Source organism: Prinia subflava, chromosome 5 (genome assembly GCF_021018805.1).
Source record: "Prinia subflava isolate CZ2003 ecotype Zambia chromosome 5, Cam_Psub_1.2, whole genome shotgun sequence".
NCBI lineage: Eukaryota > Metazoa > Chordata > Aves > Passeriformes > Cisticolidae > Prinia > Prinia subflava.
In genome coordinates, this window is record NC_086251.1 from 41414310 (window position 1) to 41440443 (window position 26134).

Below are 26134 nucleotides of genomic sequence, written 5' to 3' on the forward strand. Positions count from 1 at the left end.
AGCGCGGCCGGGGCTCAGGGCCTGCGGGGGAGCCCGGCAGCTGTGGCTGTGCCCGAGGGTCTCAGAAGCTGTGACTCTGGGTTGAGTGGCGATTTCTCTGTCGCCCCACCACCCTGAAATTTGTGGATTCAGTCAAAAATTTTCACCCCGTTTTCAGTACAAAAATACAAACAGGACAATTCCGTGTGTTTGTTTGTTTGTTTTGCCCCTTGGGAAGCCACCATTTGCTCCAGATGTTACAGACTTTTCGAACACCTCTGATAATAGCCAATATTTTGCAAAGCACAGCCTCTATCCGACAGTGGAGATAGGCTGGGGAGACAGCGGAGCAGGAGCGGTGCTGAGAGATCATCAGAGGTTTGCACCATCAGTCCTCACCTGGCTGGGAGTACTCTGGCGTTTGCAAATTGAGATCCATCACACGCTGAAACCAGACAGTTGCATATGAAAAAACCACGCTGTGAAAAGCCAGTGTCCACAAAAGAGACAGAGGAACCTTGCAACTTTATTCGAGTAAAGGGATACAGTCCACTAGGCCATACTCCCCATGGGGTCTCTCCCCTTTTTTGTTGAGCAGCCTCCTTTTATCCTAAACTCCTGGCCCCACATTGCCCTCTTCCTTTCCCCATTAGCTGGGGTACTAGGAAGGTACAGACTTCCCGAACCACCTACTACACATTGTCCTAAAGCTTAGACGCTCAAATTATCAGGGATTCTACAAAAAATGCAGCTTGATATTCATGAAGATGTTAGGACCCATTTCTAAGACGTTAGCACCTATTTCTCCTAAAATCCCCACAGCCTTCTTCCAGAACCTGACTGGTTCTTTCAAGTCGAGTTGTTTGTGAAGACATTAAGATCCATTTCTCCCATCAGTAATTAGCACAATGAGGGTCCACTGCTAGGATCTGAGATGATGTTATAATGTATATAAATAATAATCCTACCATTCTTTTTCAAATTCCTGTTTATAAAACACCACAGACCATGGAAGCAGAGATTTGTCTCAAATCCCACAGATGTCTCTGGCAAAGCACTAGACTGTGGTCTCCTGTCTCCTGTTGCAGTAACCAATCCATCGCTGATTTCTAGTCAGAGAATGGAGGGTGTACTCCAGGGGAAGGATCTGCAACATTAGGAGCTCATGACTGGGTCATTTAAAACCAGCCTGTTCCTTTAAAGGAAAGATCTAAGTAAACATCTGCACACCCAACCCACATCAGAATAATCGGTCTGAAATCAGAGAAGAATGTTAGTTGGTGCTCCCAACAAGCAAGCAACTGTGGCCAAAGTTGTTTGGCCTACACTAGAAAAATATTTACAAACTTTGGCAATAAAATCAAAGCTGACAGTGGTCATCTGCTTCAGGGTGAAGCCTTCCACTGGGTTTTGTGGTATTTTGTTCTTTATCCAAATATAACCCTTCCACAGTCTCTAATGACTGGGGTATTTGAGAGCTTCATGCAGAACCTAAGGGAATAAAGCCACTAAAATTATCCTATTCTTGGGGAAATCGAAATATTTCTAAGTGTATGAATTAGTTCTGCTCAACCTTTATCAGAAAGCCTCTTCTGTTACAGTTTTGGTTTTAACACCTTAGGAAAAGTTGCAAAGTCTTTGGTAAAGGAGATGTAAAGTAATAAGCACTGCACCTCTTCTGGCACCAGCAGTAGTTGGTGGAATGAGTGAGTACTTGATTCAAGGCCCCATTAAGTGCTGACATGTTTACAAGCCACACTTTATTACTGATCATACTGGGAATTTGGCAGTAGGGACGTCTGAATCTGTTCCAGACTAAAAAGGTGAATACATTCCTATCTTCATCTCATTTAACACTATAATTGCCACAATCTGACTTTACCACAAAATTGTACAAACTGGAGTATGAACTTAAAGGAGACAAGAACACTTGGCAGCAGCCTGGCATGACTCTTTGATACATCTTGGGGGAAAGGAGGAAGGTCCACAGCCAAAACCATAGCTATTCTCAGTTATTGTGAGCTGACTGGATCCCAGAGCAATGGGGTTTCTGGCACTGAATGTCACCCTTAGGAGTCATAAGGTGCAGGCGAGGTCACATAAGGGTGATGTGGCAGCAGAGGGCAACCATAGGCTCTGCAGCGCTTTCTCACAACACCAGGACAGCCCCTGCAAGCAAGATATAGGATTCTTCTGTTTATTAGCACCATAAGAAAAGAATCCAGGTCTTACAAGTGGCACCATTCCTCCTGGAGATGTTCTGACTCCAAGCTGTGCTTTTAGTGTGTAGGTGTGAGAAACATACAGGATCTAGGAGGTAGCTGTGAACTCTTTATTTACAGAAGAGAAAAAGCAAATGAACCTGCGACTCACTGGTGGTAACACAGAGAATGAGTCTAAAAAGGATGCAGGTGCAGGGTTTACTTACTAGCAAATTCACTCCAGAAATTGTCAGAAATGGCCAAAGAAAAATCAGCAGCAGCTAAGAGGGACTCTTAGCTCAGTGGTAGTTGCACTAGGCTGATCACCAGTTGGGAAGGCTTCTGTCCCTCGGCCAGGCAGCAATGAGAAGGGGCAAACAGGGATCCAGGGTACCAGTAGCCAGAGATGGGGGCTGCCATCCAGGAGCAGCTTGGAAAAAACACAATTAATCACTAGAGGACTTGGCAGTACCAGCTTCCAGGACACTCCACCCCGCTGCCCCTAATGCCTGTAGGAGATGTCAGAGCACAGCATCTTTTGAGACCAGATCGTGTTTGAGCCCTTCATTGCCCAGAAGGACAGGCAGGGCATGGGGGCAGCAGGGTTTTCTGAACCTGCTGCTCTCGGGCTCTGGTGCACAGCAGAGTCAGGTGCCAGGGCTGCTCACAGCTCTTTGGCCTGACTTCCTAGCTTAGCATAATAGTTCCTCTCAAAGTTCTAAACCTCCTTCAGCCTGTCAGTCATTACAAGTTAATTTCTTATTTTCCTTTGTTGTGATACATGCACTTATTTGTTAAATAATGCAATTACTGTAAGGTATGGACATATGTGGGACAACTCCTCTAGCCATATTTTTCTGTATTTAAGTAGCGCATAATGCAATTTAGAAGTGCCAAAATCACTTTTGAATCTACCTCAGAAGGCTCAATCCACACACTGTAGGACTGACTAATGTACTTGGCACATGACTAGTCTCATGTCTTCTTTACATGGGATTTAAACCTATTTTTACCTTTCCTTTTTTGTCTTTCTCACACTAAAGTAATGCAAGTAAATTCATCATTCGACAAATAAAATCTGGCAGAAGGAAAGGGTCTCAATAAAGGAGATGCAGCTGCAGAGCTGGTTGAAGTGTGATGATGTGGGTGCCAGCTGGCCAGTCTTCTCCCCACACAGATCTGTACGAACAGCTAAACTGCTCCACATTCCACATCAATGATAGGTGACACCCAGGAAGAGTACAAAATTACAGGTTAATAGCCTGGAGCTCTAAAGGGAAATAGAGAGTAAGGGAAGAAGGCAATAAAAGCAGTTACAAGGAATGAAAAGGAAGATTCAGAGTAGAAAAAAAAAAGTATTATTCTATTAGCCAGAAATTATTTTGGCAAAATAACACTTCATTTTTTTTTCATGCATTTAGTCCCCTTAAAAGGGAATTTTTCCAAGCTTTCTTTCTCTGTAACTATAAAATAAATTACGAATTGTGGGCAAGAGGAACTGTATCACTTCCACTGGGTCTACTTATACTCAGTCCCAATATCTGGTGGCATTCAATTGCTTTTCCTTCTGCCATGCAGGAAGAGAACACTGCAAAGCATTCCCAGAATCTGATCACAAAGTCAGCCCCTGTGCCTGGGGAACTGTCAGTCAGTTGGAGAGAGGTAGGAGCAGCTGGTGTGGTTTTGTCTTGCATGTTTGTGGGGAAAAGGGATGGAGATAAAATTGCTTTGCCTGGTGGACTCAGAAATTGAGAAAGGAGAGAAAGGCAGCTTGTGAGGGAACAAGAACCTAATGTGGGAGAGCTGTGAGTTCCCTGAACATGGCCTGAAGAACTTGAGGAGAGCTTAGCAGGGGAGTTAGCCCTTCCCCACCCTGGGGCCCGCACCACATACACTTAGTGCCCAGGGAGTGCAGAAGTACATCCACAGCATGTTAAAAAGGGGCTTCAGTAAGAGGAATGGAAGATCTGTCATATCCAGGGAGTCACATTTCTGCTAGGCTTGCACTGACAAATAGAATCTGCTTCCTGGCGGACCACAATGAAATGTCCAAAATGAGTGTGCCTCAGGAGTCTGTCTTGCTGGCTGATGCCTCAGCAGAGAAGGCAAGCTCTTGATACTGACCATCTGCACTCACTAGCCTTTCCATACAGTCAGAAACCTACCAACTGTTATGTATCCAAAAAGGAGACCAAGGACATGATCCTGCCAGAATTCTGACAGCCGCATGTAATCTGGCTATTGATAAAGGTGAAGGGGGGGAGGGGGAGGAGGAGGAATATAAATTTCCTTTAAGAGCTCTCCCTTTTATGTCAAACATCTTTCTTCAACTGCTTTCTACACACCAGGGCTATTTCTTTGTTCCTTATTGTCTCCTCTAGTTGTTAATAGAGCAGCAGAAGCAGCTAGCTGGAACCAGGGATGGGACTGCATCCCTCTTTGTGCACTCCTGATGAAATACTGTAGCACTTGTGGTCTGCACACCGTGGGTTTGCCACAACTGTTCTAGTCTTTTCTGGTGGCTATTTTCTGCCTCATGAAGTCAGTCATCTGATTAAACAAGTCTTGCACTCATTTTTCTATCAGTAGGATTTATCCATGATTTAGGAACTTTCTAACTTGGTATAAGTGGAAGGAAAGTCAAAAAACATAACACAAGAACAAAGACTATCTTGTTTGAGGCTACAGACTGAACTGGAAAATGCCTTTGTTGAGAGGGGAATTTGTCTTGAGGTTAGACTGCTGAACGCATGGAGAAATATGAGCTCTAAATATGGGGTTTCATGAAGGAATTCCAAATGACAGGTTTTTGTGGAAATACAGCCTCCAGCTGCACTGATATGTCTCACTGCAGCTGTGTCAACAACACCCAATTCCCAAGATGAAAATGCTGGGATTCTTTCTGCTGGTTGTAAGCCAGAATGTTCTGAGCTGCCCTACCTCTGCTGGCAATATCAGCTGCATGCTTCAATTAGGACTGAAAAAAAAAATTCTTGTCTGATGTCAAAAGTTCTCAATTACACCAAAAAATGTTCAATCATATTGCAGACTGGTGAGAAGCTGCAGCAAGTCACTGGATGTCAACTATATAAGCAAGGAGGATACATTTACTCCTGGATGTCTGGGATAAAGGAATGGAGAAAACCAGGGGATGATAATACTTATGGAGTAAAACTGTGCTGTTGTTGCATCGTGTTACTTGATTTTATAAAGTAGTTTAATTTTTTTAATATACAAAGGGGTACACAAAGCACCACTCATCAATATACTTTTTCTCTACAGATCCTGAGAAGGCCTTTGCAGACATTATGGGCACAGAGCCCATATACTTGGGAGCACAACACAGGCTGATGGAAGTGGTGCCTGCCTCACACTTGATTCAAAATTTGGCTAAGCCTTATATAAATCTGAACCACCATGGTCTAGGACCTAAAGGTGTCAAAGACATTGTTAGTGCTATGGTGGTGAGTAGCCAGTAACAGTGGGGCCCATGTTCTCAAGAACAGTTGGAATTTTAGGCCTCACTCAGGCCTGGAAGTCATCAATGAGTACACAGTGTGGGACAAAAACACATAGAAACTCTGAGCATTCCTAATGTTTCTCATCCTCTGTACGTGAAAGTTTTGTGTGGCAACTGATGCCCTTTAATGGAGTTACCCCAAAAAGCAACTGATGCTCTTCCATGGGACACAAGCCCTCAGTGCTTCTAAACCATACAGAGCCACAGATGGGGCTGGAGGGACTCATATCCCACTCTGGGTTCTGCTTAGGAAGATGCAACATTCACCCATGAACAGGCTGAAAATGCCTGAATTGAAGCTGGGACCTGAACCTGGGTCTCCAGGCTGGCATCAGAAAATCCTACCCACTCGAAATCTGTCCAGGAAAACGTCTCTTTAGTCTGCCAATTCCCACTGCCACGGCTCTGTCACATCCCCTGATCACTGCTCAAGACCTGCAATGTTCCCTGAAGTTTGGAGAAAATGTCCAGTGTCCCAACGATGAACTAAGGAATTCACCATCCTTGTTAATTTTACAGTAATTTTTTGTATCTTTATGTTTCTGTCTTCTCAGTCCAACATAACTGTTAATACAATTAGAGTTGGAAGACAACTGCATTTTGGTAAAAGGAGCTATATGCATAGGAGAGATGTGAGAGAATTCATCCCTTCAAGAACTGGTATCTGATTTGACATAGTTTGTAGTCAAAATTATTGCTCATCAAGTTCAATCTTCTGAAAGAAAACCAATTTTAACCAAATAACTGTTGTTCCCAGGCAAAAACGTTCGCATTCTGAAAGTCATGATATTTTCTGCTGCAATACTTTTAAAATGTACAAGCTTCTGAAAAGCAGAAGTGTGCATATAGTGGCAGTCTGGTGAGTCTGGAACTGTTGTCTTCATTAGCAGATGTGACAGTAATTACCATAACTAAGTTGTTCCAGTTTATGCTTAGCCAACAGAACATGTTTTAGTCAGGAAATTTCATTCTCCAATATGACATGGAAAAACTTTTCTAAACAGATTAAGGGAATAATGCAAAATGTTCAGATATGAACTGGTGGAAATGTTCCTTCAATTTGAAACTGGGATATACAAAATGCATTTTGATAGGACATGGGATCTGTGTTACAGTGAACGAACAGGTTCTTGGCGAAATGCCTCTTGGTTCACTGAAGACAAAGATCTTTGTGAAACTGATGACTCTAGGGCTGTATTTGTGTTAGGAAGGATACATGGTTAAATACACCTATAACCTACACATTAACTACTGTCTGGGTAACATTTCTCATATTGCTCATCTTGCATTATTCCCTTGGTATCTTGGACACTCAGACAGTAAAACCAATACATTTTTGGACTCATCCTTCTTATACACCCTTCTTTTCTTCCAAAACATCTCAAATAAGCACCTAGACACATCAGGAGCTGAAGCCACCGCCAGTTTGCTTTTAGATAATTTGTCCTTCGTCGATGTTTTTCAGCTCCTGGGGGGCTGTATGCACACAAATACTGTTGGCAGTAGAAGGGAAGTAATATGTGTTTCATTCCAGTTTCTCACCCTGAAAATATTACTCAGACTATGGGCAAAATCAATCTCTCAGCTACGTCTCTGATGGGAACCCAGATTAACAGTGGAAATCTAGACTTAAAGTGATTAAATATTTGGCCTGCTCAATTTCCAGCATCTCTGAAAACCACTCCCTCAAGAGGAACTCAGTTAATTTCTGGAGCATCTCCCACATCTTTGGGTAATTCTACTCCACGGAGCAAAGTAGAATAGTGACTAACTTCCCTATTGGGTCTGGCTGAGATGAAGTTAATTTTCCCCACAGCTTAGCCCTCATAGTTCTGTGATTTGTATTGGTAGCTAGAAAGGTGTTGATAAACCCATGAAAGTTTTGGCTCCCAAAGCATCAAGCACTGTCTCTCCTACATCTCCCCATTTCACCACTAGGCTGGTGGTAGGCAAGATCTTGGGAGGGAACATATCCAGGACAGCTGATCCAACCTCACCACAGGGATATTCCATACCATACAACATCTCTTAAGCAATAAAAGCTAAGAGAAAGGCAGGAGGTAAAGGGAAGGGAGGATGGGAAGTAGCATCACATTTGTTTTTACAGTGTTTGTCTTCTGGACCTCTGTGTGTGTACACCACTATACAACACCATGTGTACTAGAGCCTGACTTTCTGGGAAGTGGCTGGACATCATCTAGTGATGGGAAATAGAGAATAAATCTTTTCTTTTCCTTTGCTTTAGTGTGTGACCTTTTCTTTTGCCTTATTAAGCTGCCTTTTGCTTGATTCAAAAGGGCTTTTTCTATCTTATTTTCTCCCCCATTCTGCAGAGGAGGGGAGTGACAGGCTTGGTGAGCACCTGGTGTGCAGCCAAGGTCACCCCATCACAACTTCTTACAGCCAGATATGGACTGTGACGGACTGGAGGTTTTACCTAAAAGCAGTTCTTTCTGCAGACCCCAGCACAGCACTAAAGGAGAGACCAGTGCATTGTTAACATTCTTCCCCACAAAACAACTTTGGAGAGGAGACTGCACAATACTTTGCTGAGGCATTAATAGTGAGTTACCTGAAATCCAAGGACATTTGCAGCCCTCACTTGGCACGATTTCACTTGGCAATGCCCACATGATTTCCTGGCATAATTCGGCTAAGTGCTCAATTCAGAAATAAGAGAGGCTGAGAGGACAGTGCTGGATGAACTGCATCAACATTTTCTCAGGACAGCTGTGTGTGTCTGGCTGAGAAACAAACAGAACTGTGTAAGTAATACAACTTCATAAAAGTTTGCAATTCTCCAGTAAGTATTTTTACTGGAGAGTCTTGACTTCTCCGGATAGTTCCTGTCTTAAAGCCCCTTAATCATTTGGTACCTTCAGAAGCTGCCCTGAAGCAAGGACGATACCGGAAAGAGCTCTTGGGTCAAGGGACAGTGGTGGGAGTAAAACAGGGACAGGAACAATTACAGGAATGAGAGACGTTTGCACAACACAAAGTCCTATTGCTTTTGCTGTTTTCAGAAGATGATCACTGTGATGTTATATGCTCGTTTGGGGGCACATAGTGCCACAATCTCTGTGCTGCTGATGTCCCATGCGCTGAAGATTTCAATGTGTCTGGTATCCCTCTTTTTCATCCTCATGTGGGTGCCTTGGTATGGCAGATGCAGCTAGCTGGAAGATCACATTACCTCTGCACACTTGTCTCTCTGTAGAGCAATTAACAAGTGAAGGAGCTGAACCTCAGCCACACAGAGTTCTCTGAGAAGGGAGGACAGCTCTTGGGATAGATGCCCAGTAACTTATTACTCCTGCAAAGCCAGGATGTCATAGTTTTGGAACACCACTAAAAATGTTGTGGTTTAAAACACAGTGTGAAAATTAAATATTTTCACCTGTTCCTTTCCAATCATGGAGAAAACACTGGGAGAGATTATAAAATATAATCACAATTTATTGAAAATAGTACTAACCACAACAATGTTAATAAAAGACTATACAAAAGAGAGTATTTTACCACCAAATAAAGAGAGAGACTTTGCAAAGACAGCACCAAGTATGGTTAACTTTCCAGTTAACCAGCCCAAAAAACAACAGAAGAACAGGGACAAAACAAAACCTGGCAGGATGTGACAGGATTCTGAAACAGGTTAGGGACCCTTTTCCTGGGCCTGACCCTGCGGGAGCAGGACTGGAACGCTCGCTCGGCAGTTCCGGCTACAGCTTGGGCTCCAGCTGTGGCTCCAGCTGCAGCGACTGTGGCTGCAGCTTGGGGTCCACATGGCTCAGCTGAGCTCCATTCCACGTGGCCACCGCTCTCTCCCTTTTTTCTTTGTTTTTGTTCGAGCAGCATCTTGGGTTCACTGCCTCTAACCTACAGAACCAAACCAGGAAAGCCACAGCTCCGAGAAAGGGGAAAGGGACCACTGTGGCAGAGAGAGGCCAGCTCCACCAGGCTGACCCCAAAATCTGCACACCCCTGAGCCCAAGCCCAGCAAAAGATGGTGACCCTTCCAGCTCCAGCTCCTGTTGCTGAACCCTTGCCCCTGCCATGGTGTGGGTGGTGTGGAATTAAACACTGCTAGAAACTCCACCACATTTCTCTACGACCATGACAAAACCACAACCTCTCCAGTGAGAGAGAAAAAAGGGAGAGATTACAGGTTGAGAGAGGAACAATTTACTGGAAACAGCAATGAGATAAGAAAATGAACAGTAACAGCAACAATATTAATTACAAAATTATACAAAAAGAGGATGATTTACATGCAGAAAATGCTCACTGACTGACTCAGCACAGCATGACCCCAAAACAGGGAACAACGGACTCTCTGCACCCCTGCTTTTTCTGTACTGCAAGTCACATCCACCTTCTCGGAGGTGAGAGTCCTGTACTTCCAATCCTGGTGGTGACAACGGGTGGTGACAATAACCTAGGCATGCCGAAGGGGGTCCAGGCTCTGGCCCCTCATGGCTACTGCGAAAAAATTAACTCTATCCTGGCCAAAAAACACGACACAGGAGTATAGGCACCAGGGAGCTGGATGGTGTCAGCACAGTGAACATGCATCTCCTTCTCTAGCAAGAATGCCCCATGACCTGGTGAGTAGTACAAAAAACAGGCAGCCAGATCCAGAGCTTTCTGGCTGGCTCACAGGCTCACCCTCATCACCACAGGTGACTCTATCAACTGTGAGTCATGTATGGGAACACACATGCAGCATGAGAAACCACGGTAACACAGCAGTCTGTCAGAGAGGAAGGAGCCAAAAGAGAAGACCCTCAGGGCATATAAAGCAGAAAATTGCACTCTACTAAAATCTCATAGGATTGGAACCATTGTTTGTTTTGATTGCAAAGTTCAGGAGCAATTTCAGTTTTTCATAAGTAGCCCAAACCTAATGGTTTTAGCCACTGCACCGTAAGCAGCAAGAGACACAGACTAGGAAGGAATAAAATTAGGCTGCCTTATCTGTCTGCTCAGACAAAGTGAGAATCCAAGTGTGCTAATAGTCCTTCAGAGGAAAAGCAAACAAAACAATTAGTATTTCAGTCATCTCAGGTGCCGTTACTAGACTGTGAAAGACTTGCATTGCATAAATACCTGAATGCCCTTCTTCCCTCAGTATGTTCCACACACCTGCTACCATAATGGCCACAAGCATGTGCTGTGAGCATCCAGTGTTCCTTGAGCATCTCAATAATGCAATGCCTTCCATTTCATGAATGCCTCTCTTCTCCTGGTTCAGTATTTCCACTGATATGTTATCTTTTTCTAATAGAAGTCTGTATCTTTAAAATATGGAACAGTTAAAACTGAAGCAAGGGCAAGGCAATGTGCTCCTGCCTTGAAAAAGTCTGCAGGCAACACAGACATCAGTACTAAAACTTTTGACCTTCCTAGCCCAGAAAAACGTCTTTCCAAAATTCAAGGTTTTACATCTCTCTTTCCAGCTCACTTGAAGCAGGAGCAGCAGAGATTACTGCAGAACTTGTTTCTTTCTGTTTTGTTTCTAAAAGGAGTATTTTTAAGTCAGCTAAATTCACCATCTGCCTCCATCTAGCCTTCCATACATGGAAAATTTGGATGAGAAATTCTCTCTGAGAAAGTGAAGCAAGTGTTGGCAGCAAGTCCTATCCCTCCCAGTGTCACAGCAGACACAAATGAATTCACACATACCCTGCTCTAAGCAGAACTTACACCTTAAGGTGTGTGATGCATGTGAATTGGCATTGGCACATGTACAGCTGGGCACAGCTATCATATGAAGCTGAATTCCTCTCCCCTGCTAATCAAATGTAAGCAGAGTGAGTCCTGATATTTTAGATGTGGCAAGGAGAATCTGACCATTTTTCATAGTGAGAAAAACAGGCAGTGCCTATTAATATAAGAAATCCTCTCTCTCTCTACCTTTCTCCTTCCCAATGTAAATGATTTGCTAGGAATTTACTCAAGCACAGGATAAATTGTCATTGCCACAACAGGGCAATGCCACAGCACTACCTAAAATAGAGGAGTATTACCCAGCCCTGGCAATAGAAAGCCAGAACTGTCTTCTAGTAAGACAGGGGTCAATATTCCCTGAAAGGGCAAAACTGAATCACCAACTAAGATTCATCCAGAGGTAAGAATTGAGAGCTAACACACCTTCTCAATCCCAAACCAGACCCTAAGAATTCAGCTCAGAAAAGTCAGCTTGCTTACAAGCTGCATTCTCAGCTAGATCACCAGCCTGAGAACCTGCAAATGGCACTATGGTGGTTGAGGGGCATCTTTAAAGCTGTTAATGTAGGCTTGTCTCTGGACACCCGTGTCTTTGTAAATCACTGCAACCACACCAGTCACTGGGTCTGCTGTTTCAGATTGTGTAAATAAATGTGTCTGTGTGCCTTGCTCTTAACCTGGCTTCAGGTAAAGTCACTAGCTCACCCAGAGGCATCCCTCTCTCTCTGTAGTCACTCAGATTGTCTTAGGAGCTGATAGCACAAAGGACCTAAACAAGAACATGTCTTCGGCTGGTCAATGTTAACAAAGAAACTTCTCTTTCTAATCGTGGGAATGGGGACTGCACATGAGGTCCCAGGTGGGAGAGAGATGATGTTCAAGCACTAAGAGAGGCACACGGCACTGCCAACCCTACAATGCCAGACAGCCAGACCTTGTGGCAGGCAGACAACCAGCCTGAGCTCTGATCTGCTGTGCTGCCAAGAGAAGCCAAGAGAATGGGAAACATCCCAAAGGGCACAACCCCATCCAGAAAGGCCCCACTAGCAAGTACACACTCAAATGCAGCCCATTGCCTCAGCCTCTCCCATCACATGCCTGAATGTGATCCACATCACATCCTTCTGCATGACAGATGTAAAGGACCTGAATTTCACACTAGAAGAGAAACTGAGAACATAACTCCACTTGACTTGGAAACTTGCAGACTTTTGTGGGACAGAGACAAGATATGATGGAGTAACAGACAAATCCATTGAAAGGGACCACAGTTTTTTCAAATGCCTGCTGAAGAACGGGAAGAAAGGGTCATCCTTGAGGTGACAGCTTGCCTTCTGCTAGGCATGATGTCATGGGTTGACATTAGACAAAATGCCAATGCACCCATGAGGGTATATTTTACCTAATGAACTACCGTGAGATGTGGTCAAGAACAGAGCAGAGCAGGCCTAATACTTGAAACAGACAGACAATTTATTATACTACATAACAATGGACAATAGAAAAGGAAAGAAAAACCCAACCACCCAAAAGCGGAAGAGAAAACCTCCCAAAACACTGCTTCTCCTCCCCCCCAATTTCCATTCCATACATGCTCACTCAGTTGACTCCAGCACATTACCTTCATCTACTTGCTTAATCCCTCAACAACCCTGGGTTCCTAATCCAAATCATCATCCTTTAAAATTCAGACAATCCACATTCCATCCAGGACGAGAGGAGTCTCTCTCGCACCACAAACCCCCCCCCCCACAGGAAACACAGGTCCACCATCCCGTGTTCCCACGTCACCCATGGCACTGCCTCGAAGAGTCTGCCAGGGTGACACCCTCCTTTCCATGTCCAGCACTCTCACTGCCGTCCATGGACCTGAACTGCAACAGGGCTCTTTTTAAGGATGTTTTGGCCAAGTACCAAAAACCAGCCATCTTCTCATTTTGGGACTCAGGTCCCCCCCATTTACCCCTGGGGCCGGGGGCTCCAAGAAGCAGGCCAGAACGTCTCTGGGTTTGAGCCAAAAACATCCACCCAAACACAGTCTTATTTATAGTCAGGAGGGTCCAGGGTCCGTCTATGGCTATCATTATGCAAGAAAAGTCCAGCCTCATAGGCCACTCCTCTTCATTCCGGCAATCGAAGGGGCTTCTTTTCATCTCACATTACCCTCTCGGTCCCAGGCTGTCCTCTCTCTTCTAAAACCACCAACTATGAGAATTCAGCGTCCAGGGATAACTCTCTTCTGCCTTAGAAAGAGTTAAAAGCTTTTATCTCCCACCACCAAGGTCAGGCACAGGCAATCGCAGGCACTGCAGCTCTCACAAGCAGTTCCAGCTCGGCACCTTCTCTCTGTGGGGGGAGGAGAGAGACGGGACCGGGGGGGGGGGGAAGGGGGGGAACGGGATGGGACAGGGAGGGGGACGGAAGGCACCTCCAAAGTTCTCCCTCCACCCCTCCATTCTAGATGGAAGCTGGACCAGCTCCACTCCAGCTCCCTCTGTTCCCCACCCCGAGGCCCACCTTGCTCAGCCAGGCCCACCTTGCTCCCCTCCCCCACCCGGCCTAGCCAGGCCTGGGCAGGGGAGAGGAGAAGACGCTCCCTCTCCGAAAGCAGAGCAGGAAAGAGGGAGTCCTGCTGGGAAATCCGGCTTTTAACCCCTCGTGTCCTCAGAGGCGTGTCCCACCTCTTAGTGGCCAACAAAGGTGCCAATACTCAGACCTAAGGACTGATTGGTTTGACCACTACTTCCAAAAAAAACTCACTTCCCTTCAAACCACGACACATGACATCCTCATTCTCACCATGTCTGGACTATGACTCTTCTTTTATATATGGCCAGTAATCCCCTGACCACAGAAGATGCTACTGCACTAGTCACAACCATCAGAAAGAACAGATCTTCCTCCAAATTCAAGACTCCAGGACCATAGACTATACATTTTTAGGAAATGGGTGGATCACAGAACTGCCCCTTTCCAAGACTGTTTTGCCACTTGCTGTTTGTTTCACTTATGTACAGTCATTAATAAAAAAAGACTAGTATTTGACAGCTCTTCCAGGAGCCATGCAGAATCTGGCTTTGGTCTAGCTCTGGAGAGGTGCTTGTGGTTTCACCACATTTCACTCCCTTCCATTTTTTAAGAGCATAACTAGAACAAGGAGTGAATTACCATTGGAGGATGAATTCTATTCTGAGCTGTCTTTTCCCTGGGTGCCCTAAGATGCTAGATACTACGAAATACTTTCATACTCCATCAGTATGTCTGAGGAACAGAAGATGGACGTTTCAAGGTATTGAAAGCAAAGCAGTTCTATTTTAAAAAAATGCAAATCAACATTAAAAGACTGGTAGGAAGGAAAAAGCAACCAAAGAGACCAAATCTTAGTAAATGCTGTAGCAAAGTGGGAGCATGACACATACTGTTGTAACCTCATGTGCTGCCTCTATTGCTTCTAAAATAGGAGACTGAGAAATGCTCCTTAACTCCTGAGTGAGGGCAGGGGTTGTACTGCAGACCAACACAGGGGAGACACCTGGGTATATATTAGTCCAGTCCTGGCCTTCCCATCCATCCACCCACTGCTTCTTCATGGGAGTGGTTACAGAAGGTGTCAGGGGCCTCAGGGCCCTCCATCCACATTTGGGAGCACCTTGATTAAAGGAAAGAGTGCTTTCACAAAAATTAGATTTGGAATTTGGAATGTAAACATTGTGTTCACACTTGAAACAAACTAAAAATAAAGTTGATGGGCATCTTTGGACACTCATGTAATGGGTTGTATCTAAGTTACATCTGCACATGTTCGTTAGTTACAATGTTAATGAAAGAAACTAAAAATTAGCAGAAAAAATAATATTTATCCATAGTCTTTCCTGAGAGTATCAAGTATTTTCAGCAGAGATCATCTGAAGAACAGGCATTCCTTTAGGGTAAAGATTTTTTCCTGCATAAATTAAGATCAAAGAGAATTATTTTCAAGTCTGCAAGGAGTCAGGCCTCATTCTGCAAAGAAAAACAAAAACAAGCTGTATGGGTGTAAAGGACTGCACAACAATAGACATGGTCCTGCTAGTTTTATTACTAATAACCTAAACAATTAATAAAATTTGAAAGAATAATAAATTTTAGAGAAATTCTGATAAATTAGAAGAGATTATTGAAATGCATTTATTTAAAAGGAAACACTTCAGAAAGTTTGGGGCATGGAGTTCAACCTAAATCTCACTATGAATCTGCTTTTTAGGGTTAACAGTTGTTCTCTTCACCTCATTGCAAAAGTCTAAGTTACCTGGCATCTCACAAGATAAATTGTCAATGGCATAAATTGTCAATGGCATGAATTTACAATGACATTTCAGTATCCCAATCAAATGCTTGTATGTAAACATCTAATCTGTCGGACAGATTTCATTCCACCTGTGATGTAGGGAGTCTTGAATTTCAATTCTGAGTAATTGTAAATATATAGTGCCAAAGACCTGTCTTAAATCTTTGAGAAATTAGTAAAAGTGTTAATCCTTTACAGGAAACTTAAGAGAAGACATAAATAAAATCCTTTTCTGCCCCTTTTCTCAGTGATGCATGCTTATCTTGACTTCTAAAGAATGAATAATTAGTGTGTCTATAAGAGGAATTTGGAATAAGGACATCTAGAAACCTTTGCATGGGTTAGCAATGGTGAATGAATAGAAAGGCACATTTTTAACAACAGTTTATTCCTTCTGACAAGATTTCTAAGCATGACTGTTCCCTACATTATTTTTATAATCTACTCTTTATAGGGTTCCAACTTGCAGATACTGATAATCAAACATTTTCAGAAATCATGAATCAAAGTAGCCAGCACATGCTCATCTTCAGCATCACAGTACAAAGGAAACAACTGCTGTCTTTCAGCTGCCTGTGTGTTGTTTCCTGGACTGAACTGACTGTGTCAAACATGCAGAAATGCCCAAGCTGGCTCCCTCCAGGTGCTGCCTGGCCCCAGCACTGTTTGTTAGGCCAGGCCAAAGGTGTGCCTGGTCCTTTGGCTGTGCTGCTCCTGAGGCTGCACTGGCAGTCCTCCAGCTTTGTCATGGGCTTAAACCAGGCTGGCAACCCTAGGCAGGGCCAGCAGCCTTAAAAGCAACTCAAGCTTTCCTGTGCTGCATTCCCAGGAGCAGGTCACTCTGCTGCTATCCCTAGTGCAAGGGATGTCTGAACGGCTGCTTCAGAGAGCCACTCCACATCCATCAAACCCTTGGTGCTGAATGAAAGCTAAGAAACCCAGCTGGACTCAGACTGGTTCAAGACTGGGTTTGAGTAGTAACAGTCAAGAGCTCATTGCACAGTAGATTATAAGCTTGTTTATGGATGTGCAGAATAGTGGATCTAAAGTTTTCAAAAAGAAGCTGTAATAATACATTGGCAAACTATAATAAAAAACAATGCTTGAACCTCTCACAATGACAGAAACAAAAGCTTTCATAAATTTCCTGAGCTGCCTTGAAACTTTCAACAATTAAGTATATAACTAACATAATACATGAACAATTCTGCTGTCATCATGGGTATGAACAAAATCATAGTCATGTCTTTAGTAGATCAATCATCACAAAGTAAAATTTGTCATAACTTAAAATGAGAGGAATGATTTACAGTGGCATCAATACTGTTTGCAGTGGTAGCTTACTTTCTAACATTCCAACCCCCTGAATCAGGATACTGTGCTACTGCCCATTCAGTATATGTTAAAACATAAAACTTACAACATGAGCTCTGAAATGCTGAGCTGTCACTACCCTGAAATTCTTATGAAAAAACAAATGTCAGGCCTTCTTCTGCTGACTGGAACTTCTTAGGGTTACACAACAAAGCAGAGCTTTCCCAAAAGTTCTGTTCATCTGGAGATACCCGGCCCCTTCCCAGAGAGGATCATCTTTCTTGTGGGCCACAAAGCTCCATTGCTGGAGATACTAATCATTTAAGGTCTTGGGTGATTTTGATTGTGATTTTTCAGAACTCTATGGCACATTGTGGCTGTTAACTGTTCAACTTTCAGTCTGCATTTTAATAGAATGGAGAGGAAACCAATCTAAGATTGTCTCAGGGATGAACCAAATCACTTGAATTGCCAAGAGGTCTTTGGTGTAGACATTTACTAATGAACACTTACCTTGCATTAAGCTAATTTCTACACAAATTTCTAGATCTTTTTCTGTCTCGGACATGGAAAAAGAGAAAGATGAACACTTACTTATGGTTGGGTCACCAGAGGTTTCCAGAAAGTGAAGAGCAGAGATAGCAGAAAGCACCATCCTTAGGGCAGAATGGCTAATGCAGTTATGAACACAAGAAAAGCTTTGTTGTTCTCTGGGTGCCCACACAGACTGCATTTTCCTTGCCCTATGTCGCACACAAGTTGGTGAATGAAACTTTCATCAAGTTGCAGGATTTGGTGTGTCAAATGCATCCTGAACTAGATGTCATCTACAGTAAGGTCAAAGACTATCACCAAGATCCCCAATAGCATCCAAATCCCATGGAAGTGATTCAGGCAAGCTGCTGAATTGTGTCCTTAGCTCCCTATACACAGTACACATGCTGCAGACCCTTGGAGGGATGGAGGTTCAAAGGGGTAGGTTTTATTTCAAGTGAGAAATTCAGCCAAGTTCCTTCAGAAAAGTAAATGCACAAAGAGAATCACAGTGTTCACAAATCTCAGTACACACAGACTAAGCAAAACCTTTGATCTTCTGGAGAAGCTATTACCTCGGGATATTAGAGCACTGAGGGGAAAAAAGGAACGTGAATAGATACTTGCTCACTGTGTAAAACAAATGGATTGATTTCAGATATGATCCAAATGAGTGTCCATCCTCATCACAAGCCCATCCCAGTAGCTGACTTTCATAGAATCCTTCTCTGACAGTTTTGCGTTAGCATCAAAATTAATGTGCATTATTAAAACAGGATATGGTATTACAAGGATACTATTTACTATCTGAAGTATTTACTATCTGAAATAGACATTGCTCAACTTTTCAAGGTCTGCAGTTTCCATGGATAGCAGCAGATGGTGCTGTCCTCCTGTCTGGAAGCCAACGCAAGCTATCGAGCCTTGCTGAGCTAAATAACATTTTTGCACTATCAGCTTCTTAACTGCTGTGCAGATTTTCTGCTAATTGGGTGAGAATTAGCTGTGGATAAGGTTTCAGATTAACTTAAAGCAAAAGCTTGGGCTGTTAGCTCACATCAAACAATGCTGCTGTGCTTCACAGCTAGTGACACTTGCACTACCATGCTTTGCAGTTTTTAATAGCCATTATGGTATTCAGGTATCCTCATTCAAACAGAAGCAGAATTCAGAGAAGAGTAACTAAGGTGATCAGAGATCCGGGGGACAGAACTGTCTGGATTAGACAGCCTAGCCAAGCAGTGGCTGCTGGGATGAGCACCAAATAAGTATATGAAGTTATAAGGGAAAAAAAGCCAGGTTTACTACTGAGTCTTGTTTCAAGGTAGGGGGAGAAGGAGGTATAACTGGGAAGAATGGAATTAACCTGAATAAAAGGTCTTTATTCTGACAAAAGGCTGACTGCACAAGGAGTTGAGAAATCATATCTCTCAGTGATGGGCTGAATAAAAGCAGGGTAATGAAGAATAAGAGGAGAGCTGGAGGCGAGTATCAGTGGCTGTTCCATGGCCATGCCTGTGTTTTATTTCTGCTTCCAACAGAACTCTTTGAAAGAGCACAACCTACAACTCTGAGAACTTCTTTGGGAATATTGAGAAGGATAGAAACCTAAAGATTCCTGTGGCAGCCTTCTGGAAAGCCATGATGTAGGTGTGCTTCTGAAAGCATGGCCAGAATGCTCTTCTGGTAGGGTACTGCTCCAGGGAAACCTCTCTGCTGCAGCACAGCCACCAGCCAGCTTTGCTGGTGACATCATGATGCTTCTGGGTGCCTTCCAACTCAGACTATTCCGTGATTGTTAAGGCCAAAAGGCAAAATTCACTCATAGGAAAAGCTGAGCCTAGAATGAGACCAACAGAAATGCCATGACACCCAATAAATACTGCAGATAGCGCCAATGATAATAGACCAACTTTAGAACATCACAGACATCCACTGTTTGTATAGGATATACAGGATCTCGATAGATTCTGATGTCTTACTGCTATGGGAAAGTTAAAAATAGCCATCTAAACCCTTGCCTGCACAAATACAATGGAGGTTGACAGTTGTCCTCCTGCCAAAACCACTGTGATGCTTGGGATCAGTAGCAATGGTCAGCCAGACTTGATGTTCTTTAAAAAAAAAAAAAAAAACAAAAAAAACAACCCAAACAAAAAACAACACACCAAAAAACCAACAAGCACTTTAATTGCCTCCTCACCACCATTCTGGATGTTTTCTGCCTCTCTTCCTCCATGCACCAGGCCATCTGCTCGCCTATTAAAAGGCAGCCAGGCCCCACTCTGATATGGAGGATTTTTCTGCTTAAAATTAGACAGGTTTCCTAGCACTTCTCCTCTTACCAACAAAGCATCGCACTGAACTGAGACGAAATTGGTGAACTAGTGCACAATCTGGACTGGAATCAAATAGAGTTGTGGATTACAGGTGAATGACTCCTAGCTTGTCTTTCTTTTAAACATAACCTTATTCATCTTAGGATGAGAAGGGACGTATGTTTGTGGCCCGTCCATTACTTATGCAAGTGAAAGGTAAATGAAGAAACACTTTCTAAGTTTAGAAATTCTGTTGAATCAAACTGTATGTCTTATTTTCCAATTTGATAAACTTGCCAGGAGAATCATGAAGGAATCTCAGAGGCTGAATGGCATTTTCATTCATCCAAAACCTAAGATGAGAAGAATCAGCTCAACACTATCTCCCCTGCAGCCAGATTAAGATTTGCAAAGACAGCATATCTGTGCTATCAGAACTTTTCCTCCATCCTCAGGGACTCTTGGGGTTTTTTTCCTTCTCTCTGATTCCTCTTTTTAGGACACCTACTTTTCCCTGAAAACCCGCCTTCAAACTACAGAACTTTTCATTCTCTTGGAAGTGCCTTTTCCTTAGTGCCTGTAGCAATCATGTCCAAGTTCTGAGAGCCTGAGCATTCAGCAGCAAACTCCTAAGAGGTTGTCAAGCCGCTGCAGGCTAAACCGCTTGTCATTGGACCCAAAAGTCCCCCTAGATTTTCAGTCAGTTCTGACATGTGATTCATCAGCTGAAAGCCCTGTTAATCATGCCCAATATTCCCATCCCTCAGCACATACTGAGGGGTTTAAATATGTGCTGTAGTCTAGTTTTAAAGCTAGAAGCAATGGGTCAGTTTTGCTTTACGCCTCCTGATGTTTTCAAAGAGAAGCAAATTGATTTGTTTGGTCCAGTCTTTATTCCTTCACATATAGCAGTGCCATACTAAAAGCATCCATGCCCAGATGCTAGATGTGCTTTAGCCCGGTTAATCTTGAGTCAGAGGTCTCATGGGATTCCCAAACACTTCAGGCACAACTTACAGAACTGTGGTTAAGCAGTAAGCAGATAAAACTGCTGAAACCCAGTGGCCAGAAAAGACTTCATCTAGTGTCATTAACATGGCAGAGTTGATATAAGGGGGAAAATAGATGCAGTTATATACTCCTTATCTAGCTTCTTGATGCATTTTAGCACTGTAGCATGTGTGAAATGGTAATATTCACCTTGCAGACAAGAGTCAGAAGAGTTGTGACCTTTACTGTCCTTACTGTTCCTACCTCAGGCTGTTTTCTCAAGATCCTCTCAGCAGCTTTAAGATACCTGACAGAGAAGGTTCACTTTACTAGATTAATACTGGTTCACTTCTTTTCAATGAGTCACTTAAAAGACCAGGAGCCAGCACAGAAGCCTGTGGAATGGGAAATTGGACAGGAGGAGAGGGAAGAGCCATGAAAATGAAGCAAGGCAGCAGGTCAGACAATGCAAGACTGTATGAGAACCACTGAAAGAAAGCTCAGAGTGGCTCTGGGTTTGGGGAGGCCCAACACTGGGGAGCTCTGATAGTCTAAGTTACTGAGTGAACAATGAAGCAGATGTTCCATTACACAGCAGGTTCCTTTACAGTTTGGCCTTTTTCCTTCAAGGAAGGATTGGTCCTTTGAACCTGGCTACCAAATCTGTCTTGCTCTCTATGCTGACAGTGATGAACTTACTTACAAAGATGAAGGCAAAAAGTGGGAATTGGGAAACCAAGACACTCATATTTTATTTCCTTTAGAGTTAAAGCACATGGACAAGCACTGAGGTAAGGGCTGTGCAGTCATCCCTTGCCACCTAAGCAGATCTCACACAGGGACCTTTGCAAGAGAAAAAAAAAATATGAGAAACTACAGCTCATGTTGCTTAAAAAGTTATGGTGATAGAAATGTTCTTTAATATCTTCATGGGTAAAAATATGTTAGAAAGATTGGAGACATAACAGATTTTAAATGGCTTAGAGACCATACTCTTTTTCTAACCACCACCACCAACAACAACAACAACAACAAAAATTTACAGTTCTTAAGAAGAAATTAAAGCCTTGCATATATTATTATTAATATTAATTAAAAATAGAATCTAGAAAATGTTAATATGTACAGGAAGTACATTTTTCCATGTGACCAACAGCCAACATAGACTTTACAACAAAAATCTTGAAGAAGTGGGAAATGTTGGCCACTTTGGGAAGATCAGCTTTCAGGAAAGGAAAGAAGCTAGTTGCAATCCGGTAAGCCTCCTTCCCAATGGAATTCCCATATAGAAAAAAAATCTTTGAAATAACTTGAAACCTTTGATAGAGTTCAGGTCTCTCCAGAGGCATCAGAGGTCAAGATGACTGTTGATGGCAACTGGCATGATGGCATTGGTAATGTCTACTCAGTAGTCACCTTCAGAAGGCTTGAGCTCATTACCCCAGCAGGTCTGTGTCCTCTGATGCCTGTGATTCTTCCAGAATTACCTTGCAATTGTAGTCATTGCCACCATCACCTATGGAATACATGGAGGTTTGAGATGAAGAATCAGAGCAGCATTTGAAACGCTGGCGAGTTTGCACATGCAGGGGTATAAGACTGTGGGCTTTTCTGTTCGTTCCTGTAAAGTCATTAGTGTTTCTCTTGACTACTGCTAATAACTGAGGTACATTTTCATAGAAGCTGCTGTGGTTAGGGTTGGTATGGACCCCAGCCAGCAATCAAGCCCCAAGAAGCAACTTGCTCACTCACCCACTAGTGCAGTCAACTGGAAGGGTAAAAAGCTAGAAAGCTTGTGGGTTGAAATAAAGACAGACTAATAGGAAAAGCAAAAGCATGCATGCATGCAAAGCGAAACAAGGAATAGATTCACTGCTTCCCACGGCAAGCAGGTGTTCAGCCATCTCCAGGAGAGCAGGGCCCCATCACTGTAACAATGACTCGTGAAGACAAACACCATCACTCCAAACATCCCTCCCCTCCTCCTGCTTCCCCCCACTTTCTATACTGAGCATGATGTCACATTGCCTGGAGTATCCCTTTGGGAACTTGTGGTCACCTGTCCTGGCTGTGCCTCCTCCCAACTTTCCCTGCACCCCCAACTTCCTCACCAGCTCAGCAGTACAGAGAGCAGAAAACGCCTTGGCTCTGTGTAAGTCCTGCCCAGCAACAACAACAACAACATCTCTCTATTATCAACCCTGCGTTCAGCATAACTCCAAAGCATAGCTACTGGGAAGAAAATTAACTCTGCCCCACGCCTCAGCAGCGCAGGAGCGTACACCAACACAGGCCCTTGCGCTGGGGCTCGGACAGGCCGGGGGCGGTGGGGGCCGGGGCCGTCCCCGCTGGCTCCGCGCTCGGCGGGACCGGCCCCGCGTGGCCGCCAGGTGTCAGCACAGCCCCGGCCGTGCCCCGCGGGGCCCGCCACAGCCTGGCACGGAGGCCTCGCCTGGAGCCTGTCTTCATGGAATGGCCTGGGTTGGAAACGAGCTTAATCGTCCAATTCCAACCCCCCGTCGTTGCCAGGCATACCTTCCACTAGATGAGGTTGCTCAGAGCTGCATTCAACCAGGCCTTAAACACTTTCAGGGATGGGGCATGCACAACTGCTCTGGGCAACCTGTTCCCATGTCTCACCACCCTCACAGCAAAGAATTTTGGATTAATGTCTAATCTGAACCTATTCTCTCTCAGTTTGAAGTCATTCCCCCTTGTCCCGTTGCTACATAACCTTACAAAACGTCTCTCTCCTGCTTTCCTGTAAGTTCCCTTCAGGTAATGGAAGGCCACAATGGGTCACCTTAACGCGTTCTCTTTTCCAAGCTGACCAGTCCCAATTCTTTTAGCCTTTCCTCAGTGGAGAGGTGCTCCATCCCCCTAATTAACTCGGTGGCCTTAGTTTGGACTCACTCCAACAGGTCCATGTCCTTCATGTCCCACCTGCACTGGATGCAGGTGGGGTCTCACCAGAGCTACTCTTCCCACAACCACTTCATTGCTGCTTTCCTGTGAAGAACTACCCCTGGGAGCATAATTTTAACTGTTGTACGATGTTCCTCCAGCACCCTGCTCCAGAGGCTGGTGGGTCAGCAGTGGCTATGGCATGTTTTGTGCTGGACTCAGTGGGGCTGTGGTTGAGGAACTAAAAATATTTGACAGCTGGTCCATACCGGTATGACAATTCTGTCATTGCTTGTTGGCCCATATGCGTGATGTCTCACTGCTGCAGGACAGTCTTAGTATCTCTTGGACCCACAAACCTGAGTGTAGATGCTTTGCATTTCTGGGGTTGTTGTTTAAAACAGGTCATGTCCTAGGATGTTCCTCAGTGGAACAGTTGGCCAACTGTTCACCATTCCCTAGCTATGCCAGTGAAAAATATCAGTGCCCCTCTCTCCCCCTCAGCCTCAAGAAATCCATTTTTGAATTGGTTTTTTTTTTTCAGCCTAAGAGGCATAAAATGAAATACCAATATATGCAGACTCAGAATTAAGGCCAGAGAGCTGTGAACATCTAATCATTTTATATTTGCACCAAAAGAAAAAAAAAAAGGAGTGAGTTTTTGCATGACACACAATTATTGTTACATAACAGAAAACAAGATCTGCAGCATCCCAGATTTTCCTTTGAAATGAGCCTCCTGGCTTATCAGCAGGCAGACGATCTATGGTCAGTTAAGCTGGATCGGGAGTGAGAAGTTTCTCACGTGTTTCCAGAGTGGAAGGAAGAGAGAACAATGGGATCTCAGGCTATCTAATGTCAGAGAGTGAAGGTCCTGCTTCACTGTCCTTACATCACTATTTGTTGTACAGGCAAATCTGCACTTTGGAGTAGAGGAGCACATACATACTGTTCAATATCTTTGGTGTTTTCTTCCCACAGTGTCTTGGGCTTGCATATGTTACACATGGATCTTTATCTCATGCAAAGTGCTGTTGTGTATTAGTCACACATTACTATTCCACTTAGGTTTGCACAGAATCAGATGCCTGGCTAAACTGATCTGTTGAATTATCGCACTTAAGTTTCTAGATTAGCTACAGCCATCAAAAATCTTCTGTAAGAAAACAACGTAATCAAATAGAGACGGGAACTGGCCTGCGGCAGGTGTCACTTTTATTCATTTGAGTGTCCACTTAAACTCCAGAGCAACAACAATGTGGCAGCTAGATTATACCTTTACACCAGGAAAAACCTGCAGGGACATTGGATGGTTTCTTTCAGCTGAAGAGTTTGAGACCATATTTGCATTCCAGAAGGGCTTGATAAATAAAAATTATTTTACAAAACACAAAATCAAAAGAGATTGAATCTGTGGGAAGGAACTAGATGCAACCTTCTGTCCTACTGTGTAGCCTGATGTAACTAAAATTAAGAGTGAAGATTTTGGTCACATGCAAGCAGTGTGGTACAGGGATGTAGCTGCAGTTTGTATTGTGCAGATCTCTGAGCATTCTCATATCAGTAAAGCTTTTTTAAGCTTGGTGGCAGCATTTGTCCCCTTGCTGGGAATTCAGGGATAAACTCTGGTAAGACACTAAACAGGGGTGGTCGGGGAGTGGAACATGAATTGCTCTGCTGATCCTGCACCTGTGAAATGGCGCAGAAGGAAATGGTTTGGATAGCATAAATTAGGCAGCTCTGAGACTCATCTAACATACCTCAGGAATTCAGCCTGCCAGCACAAAATTAGACAGTGTAAGAAGCTGGCTAAACACTACATATCTTCCATAGCTTCTGAGAGTGACACAGCCAAGTGACATTGTCAGAGATCTTCAATATTAGAAAGAAAATAACACCGTTTACGTAATATATTTTGAAAACACAACACACACCCCAGGGCATTTAATGTGTTAGCTAGTTTAGATGAACCTTTGGATGTCTTGCAAGGAAAATAATCTTTTTGCAATGAATCCCATTGAGCAGAAAGAGATCCAATTCAGACTGATTTCCTAGGCACCACTGCAATACTTACAACAACATATAAAACATTATAAAGACATCACTAATTAGAATCCTTGGAAATCTCAGAGTAAGTATAAACACTAACCTTTTATGACAAACTATCTCAGCTTGTTCACAGTGAAGACCTTTGATCTGTCTAGCTGAATTGGCCTGCTGGTTTTTGGCTTTTAGTTGCAAAGGAGAGATCTCACAGGCTGCTGAAAGGGGGTACACTGATCCTAGTCTTCCTCTTTTAAACTTAGATCAATAGTTCTTT

General features: G+C 43.7%; 1 protein-coding gene and 1 long non-coding RNA gene across 2 annotated transcripts; one reads left to right on the plus strand and one right to left on the minus strand.

Annotated features, from left to right (window-relative positions):
• The first annotated feature begins 444 nt into the window (after nucleotides 1-444).
• On the plus strand, nucleotides 445-21349 carry LRRC74A (leucine rich repeat containing 74A). The gene is given in 18 exon segments (XM_063399146.1): nucleotides 445-513; nucleotides 2294-2390; nucleotides 4221-4285; nucleotides 5229-5232; nucleotides 5463-5648; nucleotides 5955-5977; nucleotides 6283-6355; nucleotides 7071-7173; nucleotides 8215-8263; nucleotides 8918-8999; nucleotides 14252-14352; nucleotides 17795-17962; nucleotides 19144-19173; nucleotides 19175-19248; nucleotides 19293-19369; nucleotides 19973-20014; nucleotides 20017-20032; nucleotides 21274-21349. Coding segments are annotated over 18 exon segments (1335 nt in total).
• A 169-nt stretch (nucleotides 21350-21518) lies between these two features.
• LOC134550608 (uncharacterized) lies at nucleotides 21519-23250 on the minus strand. The gene is made up of 3 exons (XR_010080373.1): nucleotides 23022-23250; nucleotides 22228-22426; nucleotides 21519-21753 (listed from the first exon to the last, which is right to left on the minus strand). It is a non-coding gene; the product is annotated as an uncharacterized LOC134550608 (long non-coding RNA).
• Nucleotides 23251-26134: the final 2884 nt, after the last annotated feature.